Consider the following 27,292-nt stretch of genomic DNA (forward strand, 5'->3'; position numbering starts at 1 on the left):
GCCACCGAGCGGCGCGCGCCCGAGCCAAGATGGCGGCCGGCCAAGGCGCCCGCCCCGGATGCGGCCGCGCGCCCCGGCAGCCCTCGGCGCGGGCCGGAAGCGGCGGCGGTGCCGGTGGGGGCGATGGCGGCGGGCGGGCAGCGGGGCGGGACAGCGGCACCCGCCGCCTCCCGGCGCCGCGGCGCGGGCTGAGGGCAACGGACCGCCCGCCGCCGCCCTCCCGCTCCCTCCTTCTCCGCTGGAGCAAGGTAAGGCGCTGCCGGCGCCGGGGAAGGAGCGGTTGGCGGCTGGGCGCGTCTCGCCTGGAGCAGCGCGGGTCCGGCGGGCGGTGGAGGGAGGAGACCCCAGTGGGGATGAACGTGTCCGGTAACCATGATGGGTGTCCCCAAAAGCTGCGACTTACAGTGGAGTCTGGAAACGGAGAGTAAGAATGAGAAAACTCCCGAGTGTTACCTCCTTTGGTGTAACCTGGAGCTAAGGTTGCTCTCCTGACCACTGCTCAAGGACAGGATCAAAACCCGCCGCTGTTTACCTTCTTAAATCTGCTGCTGTTTTAAGTAGTGCTTGTGCTTTCTGTATGTAATTGCCTTCCGAAGATTTATTTTCTTCGAAGGCGACAACTCTCGAGCCAGCTCGGCAATGCCGAACTGCTGGAAGAAACATCCAGCGGCTTATTTGGTGGGTAAACGTGGACTCAGGGGTTCGAGTGTTACCCAGGAGATTAACAACTCCGTCCACAAATTTTTCAGGTGTCCTACTAAAACTATTGACTCGGTGTATCAAAGGAAAATTATGGAGTTAAGTTATATAGAAGGATCAGCTAAGCAAGAAGTAGCGATCATAGACATAAGTAATGGCATTCTCAGGTATTTACTGTTCTTTCCCAGGTGTTTAATATCCTTGTATGCTTGATTGTTTCAGCCACCTTGAATGCAGCAGTGTGAGGGCCAAAACAATTTCTCCAGGGCTACCCTGACCAGATTCTTGTCAGGTCAGGATTAAGGATACCCTTCACTTAGGTAAAACCAGGAAGTCTTTCAAGATTGCTAGCCAAATAGTCGGGCTCAGAAAGGGTGATTTAGAAAGGGGTAGTGTTTTTTTTCCATTACTTATGGTAAAAATCTCATACTTCCATGAATCATCATTGTTCTATATGCATAATTCATTCTTAAATATGCATTTCTGCCTAGTATTTTAAGGCCTAATGCATTCTCTTAAAACAGCATTACATAGATTTTACTCCTCATTATAAAAGGTAGGAAAAGCAAAAGCCCAACAGTCAGAAAAAGTCTGTTTGTTAGGGGAGCCCTAATCAGCTGCAGTGGTTCTCCCAGCCCTGAACAAGGACCGTTTTGAGGGAAAGGGGTGATGACTTTGTATGGAGGTACTTCAGCTGGAATGTTTGTGACTTGATTGAAGAGTGTGTAATCAAAAGCTGTAGAAAGTTAACTTACAAAAACCAAGGTTCATCTGTGTCCCCTCTTTCCCAAGCTGTACTAAACGTTTATATCACCTTTTGTTCCAGGTGCAGAGCATGGAGAATGATGAACTTCCGCCAGAGGATGGGATGGATCGGTGTGGGGCTGTACTTGTTAGCAAGTGCTGCGGCTTTTTATTATGTCTTTGAAATCAATGAGACTTACAACAAACTAGCACTGGAGCACATTCAGCAACATCCCAAGGAGCCACAGGAAGGAACCACATGGACGCACTCCTTAAAAGTACGACTGCTATCCTTGCCTTTCTGGCTGTGGACTATAATATTTTTAATACCGTATTTACAGATGTTCTTGTTTCTCTATTCCTGTACAAGAGCTGACCCCAAAACTGTTGGGTACTGCATCATTCCTATCTGCTTGGCTGTTATTTGCAATCGTCATCAAACATTTGTGAAGGCCTCTAATCAGATCAGTAGATTACAACTGATTGACACTTAGCTCAAGTTCTAGTTTCTCTTGCTGTTTCGAAGCAATTGCATATGCCTGATCTAATCACAAGACTGAAGTTCTGAGTGAAGGCCAGAAAGAGCCTTTTCTTGCAAACTGATAAGCAATGAAGAGAATGACTGTTTTCTATTTAAAAAAAAAAAGAAGTAACTACAAATGTTTTTTAATTATGGGTCTATCAAGCAGCCAGAGTGGGAGAGCCCTGTGTGACACGTGATGGAAGTATTCCTCATTTTGCCTTAACGATGCAAAATCGCAACACTCCATCTGAAATGTCTTATGGGGAAACAAGTTTCTGGTCCGCAACTTTACTCCTCTGTGCAAAGAAGTGATTTCCTATGTTTTCCCTTGGACTAAAATCAATGAAAAGATGCTTCTTTTGTGGTAAATGTAAAAGAAAAAAAAAAAAGAGAACGTGATTATAAAAGCTGCACTTAACACAATTCTTTGCTTTTTCTTTTTCCTAATTAAAATCTACATCAGTGCTGGTTTTAATGAATTTTTTTTTAAATAAGTTTAGATATAAAAACAGGAAGCAAAGAACAAAGTTTGTGCAAACCTTTAAAGGGAAAAAGTACTGTTTTTCCTGTGGTAGCCTACTTTTTTTCAGTGAACACAACAGTGTAGTAGGTAGGCAGTGAGGTGTGGCATAGGCCTGGAGCTTGGTGCTTTAAACTGTTTTCCTATGGCATCAAAACCAGCTTATGCTGGAATTGGCCTATAGTCTGCACAAAAATTCTTTTATATTTTCTTCGTTGGATAAAATTACTGACATTTATGACCGTTCTAACTTCACTCCGGACATGGTGCAAACTCGTGTTCTGGGAGCACTGATATGATTAGGAAAAACTTTGAATTTGGGAAAGTCAACTGGCATTAGGTTGGGGAGATGCTACAAACAGGTTGTAAGACAAGAAATCATGTTCTAGAAATTCAAAGAAGTAAGATGCCTTCTTCTCGTTCTTGTAATGAATGCAAATTTCTTCAGTGACACTGAAATTTTGTTGAGATTTCTTGTCATAGTTTCAACCTCTATTTTTCACTGCTGTTTTGGCATAGCATTTAAGTCTAACTGCTGTATTGTATATTTTCAGTAAGACTGAAATCTGTTCTTTTCTCCTGGCCCTTTTTACTTTTTCTTAGAATAGCTAAATCTTTGACCCAGCCACGATGGAAGTAACTTTACAAATATGAAAACAGTGCAAAATACACTCTTTAGAAGCAGTAGGCCCAAAAGAATTATGAGCTAAACTCCTAGATTATAATTTCAACTGTATGTGATTGTGCATACCCAATCATCACAAATGATAATCCATTTCTGATTGCATTAAGGGAATCCTGGGAATATCAGCTTTCTCTCACTTTGGAAAGAAAACACTATTTTCTGTGTTGCTGTGTTTTGGAGATATTTTGAGACACTGTTTTCAATTGTCAGCATGGGTGCTTGGACCTGAAAACAATGTAGCCTTTACAAGAAGGTTTTGAGTTCTAAGTGCAATATGAAAAGGAGGGAGCTGCCATCTCTGTATGCTGGAGTAAGAGTAAATTATAAACTCTGATGAGTAGTTATTATCTTTGGAATCAGAGCTTTTAAGTTGTGTTGTTTTCCCAACTTTTAAAATCACCATCCTATTTATCTATAAAATAAAAACTTCTCAAAGTTTATAAACAGAAGTCTATTAATGCAGATGCATGTCAAAGGCTTTTCTTTTTTGGTTTTGGATTTCTTTTTTTTGTTTGTTGCCAGACAGCAGTGCTGACTGCCAGCTGCTGTAGCTGTCCTTCCCTCGGGGTGTGTGGTTCATCTTTTTTTCTTGTCCTTTTATGCTCTGTGCCCTTGTTGGTAGCATGAAGTTTTGGGACTGGCTGGATGAAACCGAATCCCTTTGTTATTTGTTCACCTATGTGTAACAGAGAGATACCTCTGGCCGGACTGCTTTTAAGTTGGTGCTGTAGTTTTAATCTGAGCGGTTGTGTTGTGTCCAGATGGAATTATTTACAGAGCTATTTAAAGAATTATTTAAAGAGGAAGCATAAAAAATAGAAAAAGGTAGTAAGAGCTGCCTAAGTTTCTGCTGTGCGAGCATATGACCCTTAGCAAACTCATCAGCATGCCTGGTGGGATGAGCCAAGCTGTCTGGATGTGGAGCACGTGCTGAGCACAGTGGTGACTTACAGAAAGGTGGTTTGTGTTTGTAGACTTTTGCATCAGAAGCCTGGCTTTGGATTACAGCTGTTGACAGTCATGAGCTTTACAACTAACTACAGAAAGACACACAATCTAATCCAGGCACATGCGGTGTCTGTAAGGACTTGAGCTTGAAGGTGAAAGCAGCAGTGGAGAGAATTAGTTTAAAACTATCAACATAGTGTATAGGGATACTAGACAACAGGAGTAGGAGAAGAGCAAAGTTATCTCTCCTGATGCTTCCAGCATGGAACCAGGGGAACATAGAGAAGAAGTCTTACTGACAGAGTAAGTAAAGACTATAATAATAATTAATAATAAATTGGGGTTTATTGTAGTCTTCTAAAAAAGTAGTAGTGAAATAACTTTAAGCTTAATTATTATGAAGATTTATAGGTAGCGTCAACACTAATTAGTTCTGAATCACAAAAGATAACTGCCTGTAACACAAATTGACATCATCTACAAGCTTTTGGGACAATCAATCTCAAATAAGTTTTACAACCTCTTTAAAGACTACAATACTTCTCAGTTCTTGATCGTAAGTGGCAGATAATGGCACAGATCTGTTTCTAGGGCAGTGGCATTAATGTATGAGATTAGCTTATGCTAGAACTTGCTTATACAAATCTATTTAGTTGTTTTCACTGACTAGGCAGCAAAGATGGATTGGTGCCACTTTCATTGAGGGGTGGGAAAGCTACTTTTACTCATACATTTTTGACTGAAAATGAGTTACCTCAAACGTGATCTTGAAGAGCTTCCTACATCAGAAGCTGGAATAACAGAAGCAGTAACAAAGTCCTCAGAAGATTGCTAAACTCTACCAGCTTAGTAATCATTCAGAGCTTTAACTTTCTGCCAACAAAGTGAGTAACTGTAACCCAAGGGTGATTAATATTCATCTGTGTGCCACCTACCCTGGATTTCTTTTTATTGCATTTTGTCTCAAGATAAAGCATTGTCAGACTGCTTGAACATCACTTGGGCAGCCTCAGTTTCTTTAGCTGCTTGACCTTCACCTTGCCTTCCCATCTCAGGAAAGTGTCTGCCACGTGTTTGTTAATAAGTGCTACTGAGCCTGAAGTGCTACTTCACTTCCTGCCATGGGGGAGCAGTCTAAGGAAGAGCATAACATCAGGTTGCAGTCCTTCAAACTTGGGACAGAAGTAAGTTGCAATAAATATGTTCCTTATGATATGTCTTCCAGCAGCAAAGCAAAACTGCAAGCTTGGTTTTTAATTAAAAAATATAAGGATTGACTTACCCTTGAAACAAAATTTTTCAGTTTGTGCAGGATACCTATTAACTCCCCTTATTTTCTTTTGCCTGGTCTGTTGTTTTCTTAAATGGATGTTCTCTAGTTTATTATTTTATCAGTTTCTAAAATAATGCTGCTTTTCATGTGCCTGTGTTTGAGAACCCGTTTTCTAATGCATGAAAGCAGTTTAATAACTGTATCACGTAGTTAAATTTTAAGAACTGACTCATCTTAGCTCTCCTTAAGGCTAACCCCGTGGTGCAGGTTTCTTCTGCAAAGAAAGAACATGCTACAGCCATAAGAAGGTACTTCTGCTCAAGTCAGTCCTTAAAGTGAGTAGTACTCATGACTGGTACATTTGGCTAGTGGCTGTGTCCAAAACCACTGTTCAGTTGTTTGCACCCTTGCGTGTTAACCACATGTTAAGCCCCACGATGTCCTAACTGCCAGATTACTCTGTATTTTACAGAGAACCTGATATTTGGAATAGGCTGTGTGTAAATGAACTTTTGAGTGAGTGGAAATTACACAGGGGCTGCAGTGGGTGAATTGCATTCAAACCCTTTAATGAAAATGATGACAGTGGATATTTCTCCTGAGAACTAGAAAAGGTCTTGCACTTTTTAGACAATGCCCCAATTATTGGGCATATGGGATTGAGCCCTTTCTCTCACAGAACTATCTGTGTGCCTCATAAATACACTTATGATTTTAAACTTTTTAAACACAGGACACTGCAACTTGTTAAATTCCTTTGTGAATTTAGCCTCCAAGTTGTTTGAACCAGCAAATTCAGTATTTCAAAGAAGTAACAACAGTATGTCATATAATCCCAGTCTTTGTGAAGGAGATGTACTTTGACATTTTTTGCTGTTCTGTTTTGTAACTAGTAAAAGTAGTTGGTTCTTGTCTAAACACTAAGAAGAGTTTAGTATCACTTCAGCTCTTAATTCAATAGAACATACCACCATTCTCCCCCTTTATTTTAGTAAGGCCCCCTCAGGCTAGTAAACCCAAGTTCTATTAGCAAGACATACAAACTGCATTAAACAGTGCAGGTGTGGTGAACTGAGCTTGTTCTATGTCAGCCTGAAATTTGGTTAGGTACAAAAGCACTGCATCTCTCTTGAGATGAAGGATTTGCCATCTCTCTTCCATCAAAGCTTACCTCCTCTACCTACAATGCATGGGCCACAAGTGATTTAGGGGCTTCCCAGAAGGGGTTCAGAACTCAACTGTAAGGGTAGGTCCTAAAAGAGATTGGGAGGGTGGGAAAACACATCATGCTAAAGTTTCCTGTGCCAGGTAATGTTGCAACAACTCCCAGAAAAATTAAGTTCTCTGAGAAGGGCACTTCAGTTGCAAGCAAATGTACAGTTTAGAATTGTTTAAGGTCCCATGAAGTCCCAGTGCCCTTTTCATCACATGACAGTTTCTGTGGCTACGACAAGGACTAGAAAAGATTATTTAAAGGCAGAAACTTGAATGGTTGTTTTTGACCCAATGCTCATCAGTATCTTCCGGAGCTCAGTTACAGCATATTCCTGTGTCCAGGCTGACAGAAAAAAGACGTATCTCATTACTGGAGTGTTACCTGCATTTACTCCTGTGCTAGTAAAGTTAGGGTTTGTTGCTTTAGACCAGAGGTTTTCAGCCCCTGACATGCCAGTGGACTGCTTACATATACATAAGGGCCACAAATTCTTGCCTAAAATTAAATGTTGCTTTTCAGCCCTCCCACAGTTCACACCATTGCTGGGGTGTTTAGTCTGGAGTACATCTGGGACAAGGAAAGAAAAGGGAAAATGCTGCTCTCAGATGTAGCTGTACAACAGGCTTCCAAAGCTGCAGAACAGAGCTCATAAAAGATGAGGCTGTTTTTTTGTACTAAGCGTTGCCTTTGCCGTTTTGATAAGCCACTTCCTGCAATAAATTATCTACCCCACAACACTTTAAGCATTTTATCATTTTAAGATTTTGAAGCTTGACAAGAAATCAATTTGTATAATACTTGTGGCGTTAAAGCCACTCCTACAAATACTCTCTCGTCCTAGGTCCTCTGCAACTAAACTTCCCTACTCTTCTGAGTTGGTCTTTTCTCCTCAGTTATACCTCTGTCCTATCTGCCAATAAAATAATTTCTTAGAATAAGAGTACATAAAGATGCCAATAATACATTTACTGGATCTCCTCCCCCTATTTCAAATGAATGCAGACAATTTTGTCTTCATAAAAATTCATTTATTCCCATATTTTGTCCCCTGTATACAAGTCCCAAGATATTTTCACTCTTCATAATACGTAAAAAAATTATACCAGCAAAATATATGAAAATAAACCCCCAAAATGTTTTTCCCACTATTAAGTCAGGCAGTTAACTGCTGCTGGAGAAGACTCTCAGTCTCAATGGACTGGCTATCAGGAGTGTTTCATACCAGTTCACAGAAGCATGCACCAAGCAAAAACTAGGAACTGAAGTAGCATGTGGGAAGCACTGACAACTTGCCCCTTGCAAAAAGACATTCTGCTTGCTGCATTATCATTAAAAAAAGATCATGCAGCCCTAGCAGAGGGATTGGGTTATACTGATTCATACAGCCAAGAACTGTTACACATAATGTATTTACAGGTGTTGCTCAAGTGTTTATACTTTCCCCCCCTCTAAAATAAATTACAGCATCCAGTATAGAAGTCCACTACATTTCCCTTAGTTTATGTCCAATTTTGGTTTTAAAAAGCATTTCAGAAAAAGCACTCTGCTTTTTGTTTTTCTTGGTTTTAGGTAATGTTGGGAGTTCTGCATAAGGAGAATGTTAAGCTGTGATGTTCCTTTGACTTAGCTACCAAATGAGTTTAAAAATCAACCTGGGTAAAACTCAGTGATGGAAGTAAGTATATAAAGATTGGATACTGCATGAAAAAAAAAGGGGGGGAACCTATTTGGAGAAAACGGGCTTGGGACCAACAGTGGGTTTTGATTTCTGTAATATGAATTATCAAAGTCACACTACTGGTCACTTTCCTGGCTGATACAAAACCTGAGTTTTTGAAATCAAGATTCCCAAGTCTTTCAATCTTTGACCTCTTCCAGGAAAATACTTGATTGATGGGTCACTAAGCCTTTCAGACAGGCAAAAATAATCCTCCACTGTACAGGAATACACAGTCCTATACATGCTTTTTAATTTTGATAGTACAGTGGTCATATATTGTTTTCTCTCCATGCAAATTCTCTTGTTCTATTTTAAGGTCATATCTGACAAAATATCTTCCCAGACTTTATTGTTTTGTTTTAAAAGTTTAAGTCACATGAAGAAATAGTGTGACTTGGAAGAAGTCGATAAAAAAATGTAGCAACCAGACTCGTAAGAAAAGTTTTGTATTTGTCAACTAGTTTGCTAAAAACTATTGTCAGTGTAACACTGACACCCCATAAATAACATGCTGCTCACGCCCAGGCGCATCCTTTCCATAAGGCTTCCGTATCAAAAGAGTGTCGGGATGGGCATTTCGGTTTTAAAAGAGGGGCAGCAGCGCCGCAGGAGCCGTCCCGGGTAGCGGGCCCGGAGCACCGACAGTCTGTTCGGCAGAGCGGGGCTGTCTGAGCGCACACCCGGCCCCAGCGCCGCCCTCACGGCTGCTGCACCTTCGTCCGCTTCGCGGGCGGGTCATCGCCGCTCGCCGCCGTGTCCACGTTGTTTTCGTCCTCGCCTTCATCTTCTTCGCCCTCGTCCTCCTCCTCCTCGTCATCCCCGACAGCACCTGCCAGGGTTGTGGCGGGTGAGCGGCGGGCAGTGCCGCGAGTCCAGCGGAGCGCCCCGGCCGCGCCCGCGCCGCCACTCACCGCGCTGGGCGCCGCCCGCCGCCTCCCGCTCCTCCTGCACCAGCGGCGCCAGCAGCTCCACCACCCGCTCCTGCAGCTCGGACAGGGCCCCCCGCAGCCCGCGCAGCTGCGCGGCCTCGCCCCCCTCGGCCGCCGGGCAGGGCACCCGCACGGTCCGCGTCCGCCCGTCGCGGCCCCGCAGCTCGGCCACCAGCTCGGCGCCGCCCGCCCGCTCGGCCACCAGGTCGGTGCCGCCCGCCGGCCCCGCCATCGCCGCCCTCCGCCCACACGCCGGGCCTGGCCCGCCCCGCCCCGCCGGTCACGTGCCCGCCGCGCGCCCGGCCCCGCCGAACCGCCCCCCGTCACGTGGGACGCGCGCGATTCCGCTTCCGCCGTGGCGCCCCCTGGCGCCTCCCCGCGCGCGCGTTTCCCGCCGCGCTCCGCGCCCCGCGCAGCCCGGACATGGAGGCGGCGGCTCCCGAGGGCGCCGAGCCCGGCGGCGGCAGCGGCGCCGAGGAGCCCGTGGTGTCCCTGGCGGAGGTGCTGGCGGAGAACGAGGAGCTGGAGAAGGAGGCGCGGGCCGTGCTAGGGGGCAGCGACCACGAGCGCTGCAGCTACTCACAGGTGGGGGCGGGGCCGGGGGGGCCGCGGGCTGGGGGAGTGGGCGGGGCCGAGGGTCGGGGCGGGCTGGAACAGAGGGGCGGGGGCGCGGGGCGGGGCCGCCCCCCATTGCCCCCCCCCGCTCGGCTCTCCCCGGCACCCCCTCATTCCGTGGCCGGTCGGTGTCTCCCGCAGGGCGCGGTGAAGCGGCAGGCGCTGTACGCCTGCAGCACCTGCACGCCGCCCGGCGCGGAGCCGGCGGGGATTTGCCTGGCCTGCAGCTACGAGTGCCACGGCACCCACCGGCTGTTCGAGCTGTACACCAAGAGGTACGGACGGGACGGGCGGGGACGGGAGGGGCGGAGCTCGCGTGCCAGTGGCGGGAAGCGCGCGCGCTGCGGAGGGGATGCAGCGCGCGCCCCCTCAGCTCCCGGCGAGTCTCTCACAGATCCCGTGGCTCCCAATATACTCCTGAGGATTGTTAAGAACACAAAACCCAGTGTGTTCTCGGTTAATCAAACCCCCTGAAACGCTGCGTTTTTCTTTCCAGGAATTTCCGCTGTGACTGTGGGAATAGCAAGTTCAAGAATCTGCAGTGCAAGTTACTCCCGGTGAGTTCAGGCGGGTTTTCAGACGGTCGAAGTCAAAATAACACACTCCTGGGAGGTTGGTGCCTCTCCTCAGGCGGTGCTGACTCATGCGACGCCTCCAACCTTCCTAGCAAGTTAAGAAAGGTGGGAGTATTACAGCTGGAGATAAAACTGTTGAGGGACCAAAGGGAAATGTTGGGAGAAGGAACGTTTGGTCCTTGTCATCCATGAATGCAGCAATTGCTGCACTGCCAGCAGCATGTTGAGGTGTCTGCACTAATATATCTCATTAGTTTTACACTGGTTTCAGAAGAATCTTTTGGGCTGCAGTTTTGCAGTTGCATTAAGGAGATTTAAGGCTGTGCTGCTGTCAAAGGGACAGTTTCCTTTCCTTCTTTGTGGTGGCATTAGTGCCCTAGTATTTTTTGACAGGTTGTCACCAGAGCCTACTGATGGGATAGTTTTTTACTGTACTAAGGTGCCTGTGCTTTCATACTTGGTGGGTGTTTTGAACTTGTCAAGTAGTTGGTAATAAGTGAAGCAGTGTCAGGACGCTGCTTAGCTTGCCTGCAGTGTTGCTCCCAGGATAATAACAGTCCAAATGTAGAAACAGACAGTGGTTCTGTGTATGTCCACGTTATGCTGGGAGAACTGGGAGGGATCCAGAGCTAGTCAGCTAAGCTGCAGTACAGTGATCCCTACAGAGACAGGTGTGACAAGTTTAACATGTTGCCATTTCTCATTTAAGTCAATGAAATGGATCAAGTGGTTTTATCCTTCTGCATCAGTCCAGTGAAAATCAGTTGTACGGGTTAAGTGAACTTCACCTTTTGTCCGTTAATCTGTCTTGACACCACAGTTATCAGTTGTTACAAAGATGGGCAGACTTTTTCGTCTTTGCTTTTGAACATCAGCATTCCTCACATGCCTTGTCACTCACTTTACAGCACAGGTGTCTGGATGTTTCTTCTTGGATATTCAAGCTGATGAATGTAATGGTTGCTTTTAGGACTTAAAGTGGAATAGAAATTGTTTTTTTCCAGATTATGCATATTCTCTGTCTTTTGTTTTTCACTGCATTGTCTATTAAGACACTTCTTCCTTTCCTCCCAGGAAAAGGGCAAGGTGAATGCAGGAAATAAATATAATGACAATTTCTACGGATTATACTGTACTTGTAAAAGACCTTATCCTGATCCTGAGGATGAGGTAAGAAATACAAACCACAGTAGCAGTCGTATATAGATGGTATTTGTGCAAGATATTGTGTAAAGGGTAGTCACTGAGCTGCTTTGTAAGGAAGATCCCACTTTAAGAAATCTCAAGTTCCATATTGGTTATCATGTGATGTATAAAGTAATTAACTCTTTTTTTTTTTTCGATGGTAAAATGTATATGCCTTAAAGGCAGATGAGGAGGACAAACCATCATTTGGACAAAGTGCTGCTGCAGCTCTCTGCTTTCCCCTCTCTGGAGTTGCAGAATTCCCTCAGGGGATGGGTTTCTCATCATCTTGAGAAACGTGTGAGTGCAGAATAAGCACATTGCACGTGTTAGGAGAGACCAGAACCTGCTTCTGGTGCCTGCAGCTGTGCTCTCACAAGGCTTCTGGGACGGGGAGAGTCTGTCCTGTAGCACTGGCTTTAGCTTTCCTTTACAGTAGCCAGAACGCTTTTTCTCTGAAGTGCTAAAACACAGCACTGGGTTTGCACGTGCTGTTTGCAGCCACAGAAGTCAGGTGTTTTAAAGAATAAGGAAGGCACAAGTCTTTCACATACGAACAAAAGTATTTTATAAGCTCACCTCTCTGAAGTGCAGAGATAACTGAACATTTCTGAAGAGGTTCATTAATAATTGTGTCATAACAAAGCAGTCTGTGCTGTGCTGCATTGTGACCACTTAAGTTCTGGCATTCCTATACAGTCCTGATGACATCATGAGTATCAGTATTTTTCTTTTGTTGAGCTGCCTGTTCATGCATTTCTGTTTGCAGGAAGAAAGATACCAGTAGTGTATTAACTTTTATCAGCTCTTTGTGAGAAAGTCTTGCCCTGCTGGGAAAACAGGTTTTGTAATAATAAATGGGAATTTCCACAGCCCTAATAATATGACACATGACATGAGCTGTTGAACCTGGGGGAAGCAAACTGACTAGTGAAGCACTAACTACTTATTAATGGCAGCTCCCTGTGGGGGGTAAAGAGGGAAATGCAATTCACTCGAGCAGACTTTATATAATACTGCAGTTTGAGGCTCGTGAAAGATTCTGGAGGCTGCTATTAATGCTAATAATATGACTGTTCATCTAGATTCCAGATGAGATGATCCAATGCATAGTTTGTGAAGACTGGTTCCATGGAAGGGTAAGGAAACCATAAATAGCAGAATTGCCATTTGCACAAAAAATAGTTGCTGTTGGTTAGTTTTGTGTGGTTGTTCTTACTTGGGGAGTTTGCTGTAATTCTCAGAACAGATTATTACATGAGTTTTAGGGTATTTTGTTTTCATCCCATGCAAAGGAACATTGGAAGTCTAATCTTGCACTGCTGTCCAGTCCAGAAACACAGGGAAGAGTCCTACCTTTTTGAAGGTTACCACTTTGGAATAAAGTAATACCTTTATAGCTGTCTCCTTAACTGGGAAACTCAAATCAGTACAGTCCGTGAGGAAAAGATTCTTACTGAGGCACATCATTATCAACTACCTGAATAGTTCTTCATTCAAAATAATACCTTTTAAACTTCTAATTCATTTAAGTAGCAAGGAACAGACTGTGCTGTTTGTTCCTGATTTGGAACTTTGGGAAAATGTTTTAAAAGCAGCCCAGCACTGTGGTGAGTGCCCTACTTAATGGGTAAGCAGTAAGAATTCAGCCTCTTGTGCCTTGAAGGGCACGAGTGAAATTTCATGTTTGAAGTTGCAAGATCAAAGAATAAAAAAAAAAAAAAGATGATTGGCTTCAGTTCTGTATTCTGTAGATAAACTGTTGGATTCTTTTGTGTAAGTGTGTGAATGAAGACTTTTGTGCTGCACACTGAGCTTTGAAGGAATGCTTTTCAAAAGAAAGCCACTAAGTGCTTTTGATTGCCCAGATAGTTCTCATGAGTTTATGGAGAGCTTTGGGAGCTAATTCTTGAGTTACATATGTCATCAGTATGAAGACTTTACAGTCTTTTACACGTAAGGAAGGAATTGTAAAAAGTCATTTAAGAGTCGAAATGTGCAGCATGCAAGAGCTGTCTTCACCTTTCCTATGTTTGGGACAGTTTAGCAGAATATTATTTAGAAATGAGATTTCTGGGTATGTGCAAGGCATAAAAGGGTGTAGACAAACAGAATTATTTTGAGTTTTTCCCTGGAATTTTTATCAGCTCTTTCCAGTCTTTACACTGTTCTAATAATCACTGTAGAAAGTTAGCAAGAGTATTTGCTTGTGCTGAAAACGTGATGGCAGATGATGTTTTCCTTCCTTTAAACCTGGAGTTGAGTCTTTTAATTTAATTAAAGCAGCCGATGCTTCATTATTGAGTGCTTGTTTGTTTCTGACAGCATCTTGGTGCAGTTCCCCCTGAAAGTGGAGACTTCCATGAAATGGTGTGCCAGGCCTGCATGAAGCATTGCCATTTCCTATGGGCTTATGCATCGCAATTAGCAGGTAAAGCAAATCAGGAGATCCTAAACTGTGATACCCTCTTCCCTCTCATAGGGCTTCCTAGATTTTGGGAAGCAGAGTGTTTTAGAATGGGATATAAGAGGTGAAGGAGACTATGGTGATAGAAGGAGCAGTTTCTTTCTATAACTCGGTCACCGTGTGTTTGGGCAGCTTAGAGTGTATCCAGGACCTTGCAGTGTATGAGGGGGTCGAGGTGCTCTCCAACACTGCACTGTGAAGCAGAGAGAACGTCTGTGGTGGCCTGTATGGCACGGTATTTTCACTTATGTGCGTATGTATCTTCCAGTTCCTCCTTTGACCAAAGTGAACTCTCTTGAAGATGAAGGGATTGTCCTGAAGGTTGAGGAAAGTGAAGGGCAGAAAAAAGAAATAAAAAAAGAAAGCAGAGTGGAACTCCAAGACACGAAGGAGGAAAAGCAAACAGAACAGTTTAATGAACCATCCACCAGCTCTGGGTCTGCCTGTCCTGAGGTAAAACGTCCCTTCTTTTCTGACCTGCACAGCTTCGCGCTGCTGATAGGTGAGGTGAAGCCCTCCTCGTTCTGCACAGGCTCAGGGAAGGGGTGAATGCATCCAGTCTGTTCCCACGTTCCTCTTCAGTCACTGACACTTGAGACACGCAGTCTCTGTGGAGCACAGTGTAGGATGTGCGACAAGCTGTCCAAGGATGTAGTGTCTGTTTGCAGATCGATTAGATCCATCCCTTTTTGTCAGCCAACTGGCCTGGACACCGAGGGGACTTCTGTTTGTTTATATACAGGGGTATTATGTGTTGTAACTGCTCATGTGATGGTCCAGCTCTGACTTCTTAAACACGTATGGCTATTGTAGGAAATTTCTACAGAAATTTCCAGTGGAAATTGCTAAAACCACATCAGAATCCTCATGTGGATGGTAATAGAGTTTTTTTATAAAAATAAATGTGTTTGTTTGAGACAAAAGAAAAATCTTGCCTAAGGAAGTGGACATGCCAGAAAGAACAGAGTGTCTTTGAAGTGATGTTATAATGTGCTGAACAGTCTCATTTTAATTCAGGTAGTTACTAAGAGTGAGGAACCAGTCTGCAAGCTGAAGGAGCTCCAAAGCAAGCCATTCTTAAAAAAAGATACTGCCACCTTTTGGCCATCAAACTGGAGGAGCAAATTATGCACCTGTGAAGACTGTTTGGTATGTATGTTCCCTTCATTACCACCACTGATCTGGGACAGGCAGGGAGGAGCTCCCAGAGAATCTTTGAAGAGCTTTAGGTAAAATCTGTAAATGTTCTTACTCTGCATATAAACACTGAAAACCCCCTTCACCCCACATAAGAAACACACTGAATCCTGTGAATTAATATAGCACAAAGGAGCTTCTAAACATTTGTATTTTCTTTGTTGTTTAAATCTAGTATTGCTTTGGAAGTTGTTATGGGGAAATGTCTGAATTGCTGGGTACAACTTTACCTGATAATTGCTGTTATTTGTGACCTTGAACACAAAAAGGATTGGAGGAGAGCATCTCCATCTGAGAAGTTTTGTCACATAAAGTAAATTTTGCTTCATTCTCCAGAAAATGTATTCAGACCTTGAAGTCCAGTTCCTGACAGATGAATGTGACACTGTCTTGGCTTATGAAAGTAAAGGTACCAGTGACCAAGAGACAGAGAGAAGAGATCCTTTAATGGACACCCTTAACAGCATGAACAGAGTCCAGCAAGTGGAACTCATCTGTGGTAAATACCACTTCTTTTTTAGAATCTATCTTAAGAGTTTAACTGAACAGCTCCCCACAGGAGATTAGTGTCAAGTCTTGCAGTGTAGTGTCAAAACTATTTTTGAAGTAACATGCAGACAACTGACAGGTTGCACACCTCAGTCAGGATTACTCTGGAGAAGTTGGTCCTCTCTGGCCTGTTGTTACAATTTCAGTATAAAAAGAGACAGTAGATGGTGTGGGAAACTTCTCCCTGTTTAACATCTTAGGTATTGTATTGTATTGATTGTAATGTATTTAATCTGTATATTTAACATTAATTTGCACTTATGCTGTCTGGATTATTTATCTTACCCTGTTCTGCTGTTTGGCAATCTCCTGGCTGGAGAGTTCCAGCCAGGTGTTCCCTGCAGCTCTGCTGCAGAGAATATTGACAAAACAGTGCTGAGGTATTTTATACCTGGAGCCGTGTTTCCCGCTGCCAGTGAGGGCACTCTGGAGAGGGCAGTTGGCCAATCCCGAGTTACAGGCTGGAACTTTCCGCCACGACCCATGTTTGCTTCTGCAGTGGGAAGGTGGGAGCAAGGGCAGTCTTTTAATTAATTGTACTAATTCATTCACTGAACTCTATACATTGCTCTGAAATCAGCACAAACAGATACACTGCAAAGATTAGTCTCATAAATTATTAGGCTTCTCGTGTTTACCTGGACTTGTCTTTTTTATTATTTATAATGCAGTTCAAGCCTAGGTTTGTCTGAAGTAAACCTAATGAGTGATAAGAAGTATTAGAACAAGTTGCTTGAGCCAGTGTTAAACTAAAACTGGATATCTTACTGGGTTTTTTTGTTTGCTTTGGTTTTGCTTTGCCATTCAGAATACAACGATTTAAAGACGGAACTGACGGACTATCTCAGGAGGTTTGCAGATGAGGGAACGGTAAGGGATAACTTCTAGAATTTGTTTGCCAGAAAATGTGTTTTAAAGAATTATTGAGGGCTGGGTGCTGAATACTATGCTGCTGTGTTGTAATATTTTTTCTTGTCTCTTGGAGTTGCTGGTGCTACAGTAGAAATTAGAAATTCCTGATTTCACTGGAATTTAACTGTTGTATTTCCTTAATGACATTGCTGAGAGGTAACGGGGACTTTCCAGGAATCTGTCTTCAAAGTACTAAGAGCAGTTCTTACATCTAAAGGAAACTTCTGTTGCTCTAGGAAAAGTATTCAGGGAAAAAAGCTCTTATATTTTCTGTTTTTTTCTTAGATTGAATTTCAACCCTTAGAAGAATAAGGACTACCTATGAGTGTCAGTCTTAGCAGTTGTTTTCCTGCAGGAATGCACATGATATTATTCACTAACACTTGCATTTTGGTGGCAGATGTGCTGTATTGCCACTCTTAGTTACATTGGAATGAGCCTGAAGTGAGCTAATGAAAATCTTGCTTTGTGTTAAATTTTCTGATGGTAAAAGCAAGGGGTCAAAGCCATTAAAGTACCATAGGGAGCTTTGCTCCATGTCTTTGTTCTGCCTTAGGGGAATTCGTTTCCCTCTTTTTATTCTCTATAGTAGAATTTGGGCATTAATCGTCTCCTTTGGGTGCAACAGAAAAGCTGTATCAGAGAAACTTGAGGATATTTGCTTTTCTGTGCTCTGTATATTTGCATGTGGGGATAAACCAGGATCCTTTAACTGAGCTCTTGCACCGCACCAAAACTCGGGTTTCGTGCTCTTGTAGGTGGTTAAAAGAGAAGACATTCAGCACTTCTTTGAAGAGTTTCAGTCACGGAAAAGGCGACGGACTAACAGGATGCAGTACTACTGTAGTTAGACTGAGAGAGTTTGGGTCTGAAAGGACAACTGGGAAAACAATCCTTACTGGCAAACAGAAGAGGCATCTTCAGTATCTCAGTATATCAGCTTCTCATCAAAATCCAGCTGTCCAAGAAACATCTTCATTTTGTCTCATACTTTATTTGTAGCGACTAAATCATGTTCTTAACAGGTTCTTACCATTGCAGTTAGAGGGATTTTGGTACTGATCGACTTTGCATTCCCACAAAAGCTAGCCTTGTCTCCATGGAGAGTTGGCTTGTTAGCAGGACAGTGTGTCACCCTTTGTTCCCTGTAGCCTTTCACCCTTTAGCCTCCTGTCAGTGCCTAGAGCTGTAGGCTGTGCTAAACCCACGTGGGCTCTGCCTGCCCTGCCCTCCCCTCGGCGCAGTGCAGGGGTCATGCTCCGTGCTTTCCTGCTGTAAATGGCTCTGTCTGGCCCTGTGGGGTGCAGCAGTTCTGGCCAGGGCTCCCTGTGCCCAGGAGGTGTCCGTTCCTGCGCAGGGCTCGTGGCTCCTCTGCAGCTGGAGCGGGCTCAGTCGCAGCTGTGGGTGCCCCACGGGTCCCTCCAGGGCAGCCAAACCACGTGTCAGTCACTGCTGCCTGCTCGCTCCCCGCTGGGCAGGTCAGAAATGGGGAATCAGAGGTTGGCCTTGATGCAACAGAATGTTCTGTCTGGTTTTAGACATTAAAAAACCTGTTTCTAGTGTTGTACAGTGATGTTTTACATGAAAAAAATTGTCAAATGATCTCAATTCACTTATTAGAATATAAACAATATATAGGAGGAGGTACTGAATTACAAACTAAGCATGGGGGGTTTGTTATAGGACTTGTAATGTGCTTTGATTTCAAACACTAGCCTACAGCAAATTATTCTACTTCATAAATGTTGCTGAAAATCCTGCAGCATCGTGGTATTTTGCTACAGTATGAAACATGATCTTTTTATAACCACTGTGATAAGCATGGGAGATGTTTCACTGACTTTTAAGACTCTACACTTAGCTGCAATTAAGAATTGACTTTTTGTAATTTTTGAAGCCTGATGTAGTTTTTAATTTTCTTTACCCTCAGCCCCCAAAACATACATTAAAGTTCTAGTTTTTGAGGATTTCTATACCATGGGGTACTATTCTGCTTCTGTGTTAATGATTTTTGAGAACAAAGACCTTCATCATTCTCACTATTAACTGTTTCTGACCACTTTATTTACAAAAACTAGTTGTAGCATAGAGGCTCAGCTCATCTGTTTCATAGAATTATAGAATATGCTGAATTAGAAGGGACCCATCAGGATCATCGATTCCAATTCCTGGCCCTGCACAGGGCACCCCAAGAATCCCACCATGTGCCTGAAAGCATTGTCAAATGCTTCTTGAACTTTGTCAGGCTTGGGGCTGTGACCCCTTCCATGGGGAGCCTGTTCCAGTGCCCAACCACCCTCGTATCCAACCTAAACCTCCCCTGACTCAGCTTGAGGCCATTCCCTCCAGTCCTGTCACAGGTCAGAGTAGTGAAGAGATCAGTGCCTGCCCCTCTTCTTCCCTTTGTGAGGAAGTTGTGGACTGCCACAGTGTCTCTCCTCAGTCTCCTCCAGGCTGAACAGACCAAGTGACCTCAGCTGCCCCTCTACGGCTTCCCCTGCAGACCCTTCACCATCCTCCTGGCCCTCCCTTGGACACTCCAATAGCTTAATATCTTTCCTATACTGTGGTGCCCAAAACTGCTACAATATTCCAGGTGAGGCTGCCCCAGTGCAGAGCAGAGCGGGACAATCCCCACCTTTGACCACTTGGCGATGCTTTGCCTGATGCCCCCAGGACAGGATTGGCCCTCCTGGCTGCCAGGGCACTGCTGACTCATTCCAACTTGCCATTGATCAGAAGCCTCAGGTCCCTTTCCTAGATGCTTTTAAATTTAACTCCAGGTATTGTACATGCTTTTTTTTGGTAGCAACTGTTACAGGAGTTGTAACCGCACATCTAACTACAATATAAAAAGAATTAAAGAATTGTTCAATCTGTGCTGTCGTTTTTTTTCTCAGTGCTGCTCTACTGTTTTGTTTCCAAAGATCCAGGCAGACACAGATGATGACCAAGATACATCCCGGGGAATGGGGGAAGCTTGGGATTCCTGGACCTTTGCCTCTACCTAACCCAGCTGTGAAACAATTGCATCCTGCCAGCAAATACCGTTTAGAGCAGGAGAAAAAAGCAGGATGGGGGGAATGTTTGCTCTGTATTGCCCTTTTTGTAGTTCACTGAAGGGGTGAGGGTGCCCAGAGACAATCATTGTCCTGGGTTCCAGCTCTGAGCTCAGATCACCCTGAACAAGGACAGATCACGCTCAGGCAAGGACAGCAGTGGTGTATGGAGCGAGGAGTTGAAATGCAGGAAGTCTTCTGAATCAATTATGTAATTTCCACAGAAAGGAATCGCTGTGGCTCCAGCTGCACCACACGGGGTCAGCACTGACCATGAGCACTGCAGTGGCAGTCCTGAGGGGTTTCACCTGAAGGGGACCCAGCCCCAACAATCCCCCTTTCCAATGCCTAAAGGTTCCCCCCAGCAAAGAAGCATCAGACATCCCCTCTCCCATGACTTAGCGGGCTTAGGCCCACTGTTGTAAAATGAACAGAAAGCTGTAACAAAAAACATCAGATTTGTCTAATTTAGGAAGCTCCTAGAACTCATCTTCCTGGATGTGGGAGTGAAGGTGACAGTAGTTAACTTTCAGGACCATGCAGTGCTCCCTCTCCCCACCCACCTCTGCTCTGTGTCAGGACATAACTCGCAGTATTTTGCTCTTATACATCAAAGTGAGACCGGTCAAGCGGCTGGATGACACTTCTGAACTTCAGTCATCCCTTGGAAGCAGCGAGACACTTTGTGAATTGAGATGTAATGAACAGTCAGCCAGTGCAGCAAAACTGCAACTTGGGAGTGCTGGGTACTAAATGTGTCTGTCCAGCTGAACACACACTTCCTGGATCCAGGGCTGTGCCCCCCATCCCCAGCTCTTCCACAGGGAATGGCCTCACTGGTTTATATCATGGGTTTGATGTTCAAAGCAGTATTGGGTACTTTTTTTCCCCAAGAGGAACAAACCCTGTCAGTCTGAGGAGCCTTTACAGTCAGAGGGCAGCTTTCTGTTTGTGTTGCTCTGCCTGGAGTGAGCCGGAAAGGGTGGTGGGTGCAGCCAGCCCAGCACTGCTGGTCACAGTTCACGGGAAGCAGCCACACAAGCACGTTCTATACAAGCCATTTATTTGAAATGCCAACTATACGTAGGATAAAGTCAGTGTTACATGCTTCTCAGCAACAGTAGAAAAATAGAACCAGTGAAAACCTTTTTACAACTGTAATGGTACTCAAAAGAGAAATGTATTGTTTTACAATGCATCACACAAGACTAGAATTCAAGTTTGGAGGTACCTAAATAAAAATACTATTTTTTTTTTAAAAAACACTATGTACAATTGAAGCGTAAACAAGTTTTACAAAGTACTGGTTATGCAGGTTGTAGAAAAAACACTTGCATAGGACATGAAGTCAGTTTAAGAAAGTTTTCTGAGCCTTTAGCATTGAAGGCACTTGACTTTATACCAGTAACAACACAAGGACAAGAAATAAATCCATAACGCTGCCGAAGGCAGGGCTGCCTCCTGGCAGTACAGGTAATTACAGAAACCCCAAGTGCGGTTTTACAAGTTTCCCTCTCAGCTGTTCCCTGTATCCCACAGGGCTCAGCACCACCTCTACCATAGAAGCATAGAATTATTAGAAGAAGGAACAGTGCCTCAAACAGCTTTAGTGTTCTTTCAAACAAACAAACAAACAAAAACCCAAAAACCCCACCCAAAACAAACAAACCAAAAATCCAAACAAAATTAAACACCCAACCCCCTCAAAACTCCCACCAAACTCAGACCAAAGAAAACCCTAAGACAAACATTTGGGACATTCCACGACCAAAACCCAAGGCTTTACAAGTACAGGTGGCCACAGCCTTAATTTTCTTAAGAGAAACTCCTTAAGAACAGGAAAAATACAACAGGAAACTGCCAATCAACACAGCAGTTACTTAAAACACAACTACAGTAATTCCGTAGAACAACAAAACATTTTAAAGGAAAGAATGTGTTTCAGGAATTAAGTTATTCATCCATATATTAAGGAAAAGAGAAAGGGTACTTGGGGAAAAGGGAATAAGTTTTTGCATGTTGCTCACTAAATGCAAGTCTGAGTTCTCTCTCTAATAGAACAAGGATCATGAGTCTCCTTCGTTCAAGAAAACAATGTTTATACCTCTATCCAAGCAAAGTAGCCAGTAATCTGTCATCTCCATCTAATTTATAGGAGGAAAAGGTGTCAATTTCCAGCCTAATCAGAAAGTGCTTCATGTAAACAAGGAGCTTCTGCACCAAAGTTTCAGTAGACAACAAGAAGTAGCAGGTAGCACAGGTACGCGTGTTTGTGCGAGTGAGATGTTGTATGAACACTGGCTTCTGAATAATGCTTCCAAGAAAAAAGATGGTTTCTCCCCTCCCTCTGCACATCCAACTAAATAGGAAATCCTACACTGGAGTAAAATAATCCAGTTCCAGTAACTCAACAAATCCTTTTTTTCCACTTCAAATCAGCTGCCATTAGCTGCCACCTTCTTCCCAACTCAAAATACACAAGTGAAAACAGATTGTCTACATGGCCTGATTGTCTCTGTGGCCTCAGAAAGACTTGTCTTTCATTCTGCACCTACTTTTAAACACTCGATTCTTTTTTAAATACTGCTCAGCTCCTGAGACTTCAGAAGCAATTTTATATTCTAAAATGCAGACGTGTCCTCCCCCGAGGCATTTCTCACCAGCTTATTCAAAAGCCACAGCATTTCATGATTTTCCTCAAACCATAACCTCAAAACTCCTCATCTTCATCAGCCACACCCCCACAAAATTTCAAGCCTTAAAGTTTTATCTGTTTTATCAGCCCCACCTCTGTCCAGGTACACAGTGCCACATCAAACTGTGATAACTAAAATAGTTTTCCTGAAGTACATCTATCGGTTTTAGGTAAAAATATTCAGAATAATCAGTCTTCTGAGGACAGCTCTAACTTTTTAGTAACTAAGCCGCCAACACACACATGATGCAAGTGCAGGGAGTTCCAGGGTTCTTGTGCGAGATGAAAGTTAATGCTTCTGGCGAGGATGAGACCCTCGTGTGCGGTTACAGCTACGCAGTTGGACAGCACCGTGCTCGGATCTTCACAAGAAACCCCATGAACCTCAGTCCCCAATCTGCAGCAGCACCACCCCCCCCACTGACACCTTGCATTTGATGATGTTCTACACTGCAGTCCCATGGAAATCCCACATACAGGTGATGAAGCCAGGACCATGTGGGCAAAAAACAGCTTAAAAAAGGTTGACAGAGGTAATAAAGAAAGAAATCTCCCCTCACCTACAAGACACATCACCTGCGCAGTTTCTGCTCCAGTCCTACACCACATTTTCCATGGCTGCATCTCAAAAGGAGCATCTGCAGAGCTTCCATAAAAGCAGGAGGTCTACAGATGTATATGCAAGAGACACAGCATACTTCAGTGAAACGCATTAGGTAAGAATCTGCCATCAACTAAAACCAAAAGTAAAGTTGCAGCAAGATTTCTGTTAAAACAGTATTAAGAATTTTGAGCTGCAGGAATCCACTCAACATAACCTTAAAGAAGTCCTTAGGTCACAGATGGTACTAAAGTGTTCTACTACAGGGAAATTTGTTACAGAAACTGCATTTAAAAGCCCCCAAACAGGCCTTTACCAGCAATCACTACATTGCAGCGGCATCAGATCCCTATCCTGAATGCAATGAATCTGTTGCTAGAACTGCACAGTGAGTATTAAGGATGCACTTCATAACTGTAATCATTCCCCCTGGTGCATTGCTGAATCCCACCCCGGGGGCAGGAGCCAGCCCAGATCACCATCATTCCCTCCTCACATCCTCTTAAGAGGAATCTCATTTCTGTGCATTTCAAAAGCAAACTCAGGAAACGGAGGCATAATTTAAAAGTGCTAAAGCTTCACATGTGTCATGATGCTAAAGCAGAGACTCTTCACTGGGGTTCTGCTCCCAGACAAGCTGCAATCATGGAGTCAGCGACACCCGAGATCAGGTAAGGAACACTGAAAGACATCACGAGAGTGAAGCCCTTTTGTAACCGTGGGCAGGAGAAAGCAAGGCAATGGACAGTCACCTCGGCACCTCCGGGAGAGGGAACCCTCCCTCGTGTTCAGGCAACAGCGAAGGATGTTGACTATGCCTTGTCTTCCTGACACTCCGAGTCAGCAGGAATCCACAAATCTGGTCTTCACTATCCCCACGTATGAGCAGCTGGAAGAACAAGTAATTGCTATCATTTTTATAGTATTTCCAGATTTATCTCTGCATGGGCAAATCAACAATTCTAGTCTGTCTAGCAAGTGCTTCTGGGTGACCATGGAGTTCTCCATGGGCACACCCAAACCACAAGCAAACAGACTCAAGCTGTCATATTCCAGTGAATTCACTGGAATTTGGACTCCTAAATTTCCCTCTGAGCTCTTAAAAAGCCAAATGTAATTCTTGAAGTGGGTTTACTATCTATATAAGGGTAAGACCAGCTGCCAGAACTTTTCAACCAAAACACTGGACTGGATTCTTGCCACAGTCACAAAAATCAGGAAGATTTCAGATCCAAACAAACAAACAAAAAGATCTAACTAAAAATGTAGGGTTTTTTTATGTGCTGTTCTTTGGAATTCCTATAATTAAAAAATAAACAGGTTGTTACTATCTCATAAGAAAATACATTTCATAATGTGCAATCCAATGCACATAGGGAATCGGCAGGTGAAAGGGTAAATGCAAAAGTATGAAAATACAGTCCTTTAAATGTGACATTAAAGTTTAACATATTAGTACAAAACTAATACACTAAAATAGATGTACAGGTGCAAAAGGCTACCAGGTTGTAGAAAAAAGGTACCAGTTTTGTGTGGGTTTTTTTTTAAAGGCTTAATTAAATCTGCTCAAAAAAAAAATTCCCACAAAACCAGAAGCAGCATTAAAACAAAATTGATAACATGCTGTCTCTAATAAAGCAATGTATGTACAAAAGAAGTGAGCGAAGCTGAATTTTTCTGCTGGCATGAAGGAATTTGTCTGACAGAAGTCAGGCCAAAAGTTGCAAGGAATGGGATGTTTACAACTCTTAGGCACAGAGAAATAGTGGAGGTTGCTTTCATAGGGCAGATTTTTTGTACAGGAAGTCTGGTTTGTTGGGAGACCTCCTTCCTCTGCTTACTGCATCTTCCCTTTCCAAATCCGCGTTTCTCTGTGCTCCATGTTCCAATGGCTCATCATCTGCCAGTCTCCTACTGGGTCTCTCTTCTGGCATTTCAGAGGTGTAGGCAGAGAGGGAAGGTCTGTTGGAGGTTAGCCCATAGGTTAAATCCGTTTCCATTTTTGCTCTTCCCCTGACGTGAACAGGGCCATTCCCAGCATTTTCCTGGTTAGCCAAGGCCAAGTCCAGTCGCTGGGGAGGTTGTTCTAAGACATCGAGGTGTATTGGCTCATTCTTTTGCCTGTGTGGATGCCCATCTTGCGAGAGCAGGTATTCCCTCCTGGAGTCCTCTTGCTTTTTAGGAGATATCTGGGAAGGCAGATAGGCTGACTTTAAGCCACTTGGTGATGCCTTATTGTGGCTATACAAATCTGGGCCAAAATAAATGCCTTGTGAGGGTGAAGGACTGTGCCTGTTGGGTGCTGGAGTAGAGGGTCTGCATGCAGCATTGGAGAAGTCATAGAAGTCAGGGTACTCCTGCGGATTTTCTCGAGCATCTATTTTTTGCTCTATTGCATGTTTTTTCCGAGCAGTAGGCATGTGTCTGTTCTGAATACATGAAATGTGCTGGGGTGGACCAGGCCCTACCTCTGTAACCGCCTGGCTTAACTCTGTGTCGACAGTGAGCTCTGGTAATCTTCTGTCCTTTAAAGACATCGCTGACACGCCCATGGCAATATCTGGCATCAGTTCATTTAGCAAGGGCTGAGTACACTGGAAAAGAAAAGAAATTAGTCCATGGAAACAAAGACAAAAGCTAAACACAAACTGTTTGTAGCATGTTTTTTCTAATTCAGAATGGCATTTTCTTAATCCCTACCCAACCTCAGCCTGCAAATTTCCTGCACCTTTTACAGAACACGTGTATCCAACAAGCTTCACCTTCCTGCTCATTTCCTTCATGGAGCTGTTGTGCCACAATAACAGCTCCCTTCAAATGCATCTTGCCTCGACTATGAAGTAAAGAACACTGTACTGGTAAAGTCCTAAAGGCAGGCCTGCTTTAGGCCACTTCCAATTACCAAACTAAGGAAGACAGAACTTAACAAATGGTTTGTAACAGCACAGAGTTACAGCGCAGGGAAGCTACGGAAAATGCATGTTGTCTCTACAGCCTTCCAGACAGAAGAGTTAAAATTTCTGCTTGCATTTATAATTTCTAGTGAAAGGAAATTTTAGTAATCATTGATTACTAGTAACAAACAAATTGCAGAAAGAATACAGAACAAAAACATCCCTCATATTAAGCCTATGTTCCTCCTTGCATTATTTATGGAAACATTCCAGCAGAAATATTTCTAATGTGAAAAAAATCACTATGTGGTTTCCTTAGGGATGTCAGTATTGATCAAATGAAAGAGACATGCAAGAAAACCCACTCTTGATCAAACAATGGCAAACCCTTCTTATGTGAAGTATTTTAACCTAAAAGATAAACAGAAGTGCAATATATTTAAGACAATTGCTAAAGGGAAAAAAAATAAAATCCATGTTTCCATTCAGGACTCAAGGATTAAATCTGCATCTAATGTGCAGGTTTTCAGTATGACATAACTATGCACTGATAGCTTTGTGAAGTACAGGAAATGCTAAATAAAGAATTTGGTAATATATTTCTGCTGTGAAAAAAATATCTTTATTGTTGCTTAAGTACAATAAGATACAACGAAATCAATGAAATATAAGATACTGGATAATTATTGTTTTTAAATGCTGTAACATTGTATTGTAACCCCTTTGTATTGGCAATTACCAATTTCTGCTTTCCTATTCCTTTTCATATATTTCACAGCTAGCTGTAAAGCTTTCACGTTCTTCACACATGTATAAAGGGAACTTGTTTACTTCAGACTACTTACCTGTGAATAGTCAATACCATCACTACTTCCACCTGTGCATTACAGCCTCAGTCCACTACTGAAGCTGGCTTACGCTTTGCTTTAGTGTAGAGCAAACCACATTTGCTACACGAGGAGCAGCTGAGGGCACTTGGTCTGTTCAGACTGAGGGGAGACCTCGCTGCAGTTCACAACTTCCTCGTGAGGGGAAGAGGAAGGGCAGGCACTGATCTCTGTGGTGACCAGTGACAGGGCCAGAAGAAACAGCATGAAGCTGAGTCAGAGGTGATTTAGTCTGGATATTAGGAAAAGGTTTTTCACCCAGAGGGTGGTTGGGCACTGGAACAGGCTCCCCAGGGAAGTGGTCATGGTAGCAAGCCTGACAGAGTTCAGAAAGTATTTGGACAATGCTCTCAGGCACATGGTGTGACTCTTGGGACTGTGCAGGGCCAGGAGTTGGAC

At 43.7% G+C, this 27,292-nt stretch overlaps 4 protein-coding genes across 5 annotated transcripts in view; 2 read left to right on the forward strand and 2 right to left on the reverse strand.

Annotated features, from left to right (window-relative positions):
- The first annotated feature begins 92 nt into the window (after positions 1-92).
- Positions 93-2,452, forward strand: TMEM251 (transmembrane protein 251). Its single transcript, XM_027890305.1, has 2 exons — positions 93-248; positions 1,526-2,452. The coding sequence occupies exon 2, from the start codon at positions 1,542-1,544 to the stop codon at positions 1,935-1,937; it is 396 nt and encodes a 131-aa protein (XP_027746106.1). The 5' UTR covers positions 93-248; positions 1,526-1,541; the 3' UTR covers positions 1,938-2,452.
- A 5,162-nt stretch (positions 2,453-7,614) lies between these two features.
- GON7 (GON7, KEOPS complex subunit) lies at positions 7,615-9,519 on the reverse strand. Its single transcript, XM_027890293.1, has 3 exons — positions 9,468-9,519; positions 9,240-9,437; positions 7,615-9,157 (listed from the first exon to the last, which is right to left on the reverse strand). Exons 1-3 carry the CDS (start codon positions 9,487-9,489, stop codon positions 9,027-9,029), a joined length of 351 nt encoding a protein of 116 aa, XP_027746094.1. The 5' UTR covers positions 9,490-9,519; the 3' UTR covers positions 7,615-9,026.
- A 127-nt stretch (positions 9,520-9,646) lies between these two features.
- Positions 9,647-18,799, forward strand: UBR7 (ubiquitin protein ligase E3 component n-recognin 7 (putative)). Its single transcript, XM_027890292.1, has 11 exons — positions 9,647-9,842; positions 10,014-10,147; positions 10,369-10,429; positions 11,522-11,617; positions 12,718-12,771; positions 13,958-14,063; positions 14,368-14,552; positions 15,117-15,248; positions 15,633-15,795; positions 16,654-16,715; positions 17,516-18,799. The coding sequence occupies exons 1-11, from the start codon at positions 9,681-9,683 to the stop codon at positions 17,606-17,608; spliced, it is 1,248 nt and encodes a 415-aa protein (XP_027746093.1). The 5' UTR covers positions 9,647-9,680; the 3' UTR covers positions 17,609-18,799.
- Positions 18,800-20,862: 2,063 nt separating this feature from the next.
- Positions 20,863-27,292, reverse strand: part of BTBD7 (BTB domain containing 7) — a 35,704-nt gene continuing 29,274 nt past the window's right edge. For both annotated transcript variants that reach the window (XM_027890287.1, XM_027890286.1), the window contains one exon: positions 20,863-25,706. In XM_027890287.1, the coding sequence (XP_027746088.1) occupies positions 24,891-25,706 (816 nt within the window). In that variant the 3' untranslated portion in view covers positions 20,863-24,890. The remainder of the gene's footprint in view (positions 25,707-27,292) is intronic.

This window comes from Empidonax traillii, unplaced genomic scaffold, assembly GCF_003031625.1.
Source record: "Empidonax traillii isolate 1590-97213 ecotype Southwest subspecies unplaced genomic scaffold, ASM303162v1 scaffold283:size781446, whole genome shotgun sequence".
NCBI lineage: Eukaryota > Metazoa > Chordata > Aves > Passeriformes > Tyrannidae > Empidonax > Empidonax traillii.

What these genes read in the sequence shown, in the direction of transcription:
- TMEM251 (XM_027890305.1), top strand. Translation starts at nt 1,542, where the DNA reads ATGATGAACTTCCGCCAGAGGATGGGATGGATCGGTGTGGGGCTGTAC.
- GON7 (XM_027890293.1), bottom strand. Translation starts at nt 9,489, where the DNA reads ATGGCGGGGCCGGCGGGCGGCA. An exon ending in GGCGGGGCCGGCGGGCGGCA is followed by an intron (nt 9,438 to 9,467) that starts CCGACCTGGTGG and finishes GGGCGGGCGGCG; the next exon opens with CCGAGCTGGTGGCCGAGCTG. An exon ending in GGCGGGCGGCGCCCAGCGCG is followed by an intron (nt 9,158 to 9,239) that starts GTGAGTGGCGGC and finishes CAACCCTGGCAG; the next exon opens with GTGCTGTCGGGGATGACGAG.
- UBR7 (XM_027890292.1), top strand. Translation starts at nt 9,681, where the DNA reads ATGGAGGCGGCGGCTCCCGAGGGCGCCGAGCCCGGCGGCGGCAGCGGC. An exon ending in TGCAGTGCAAGTTACTCCCG is followed by an intron (nt 10,430 to 11,521) that starts GTGAGTTCAGGC and finishes CTTTCCTCCCAG; the next exon opens with GAAAAGGGCAAGGTGAATGC. An exon ending in GGTTTGCAGATGAGGGAACG is followed by an intron (nt 16,716 to 17,515) that starts GTAAGGGATAAC and finishes GTGCTCTTGTAG; the next exon opens with GTGGTTAAAAGAGAAGACAT.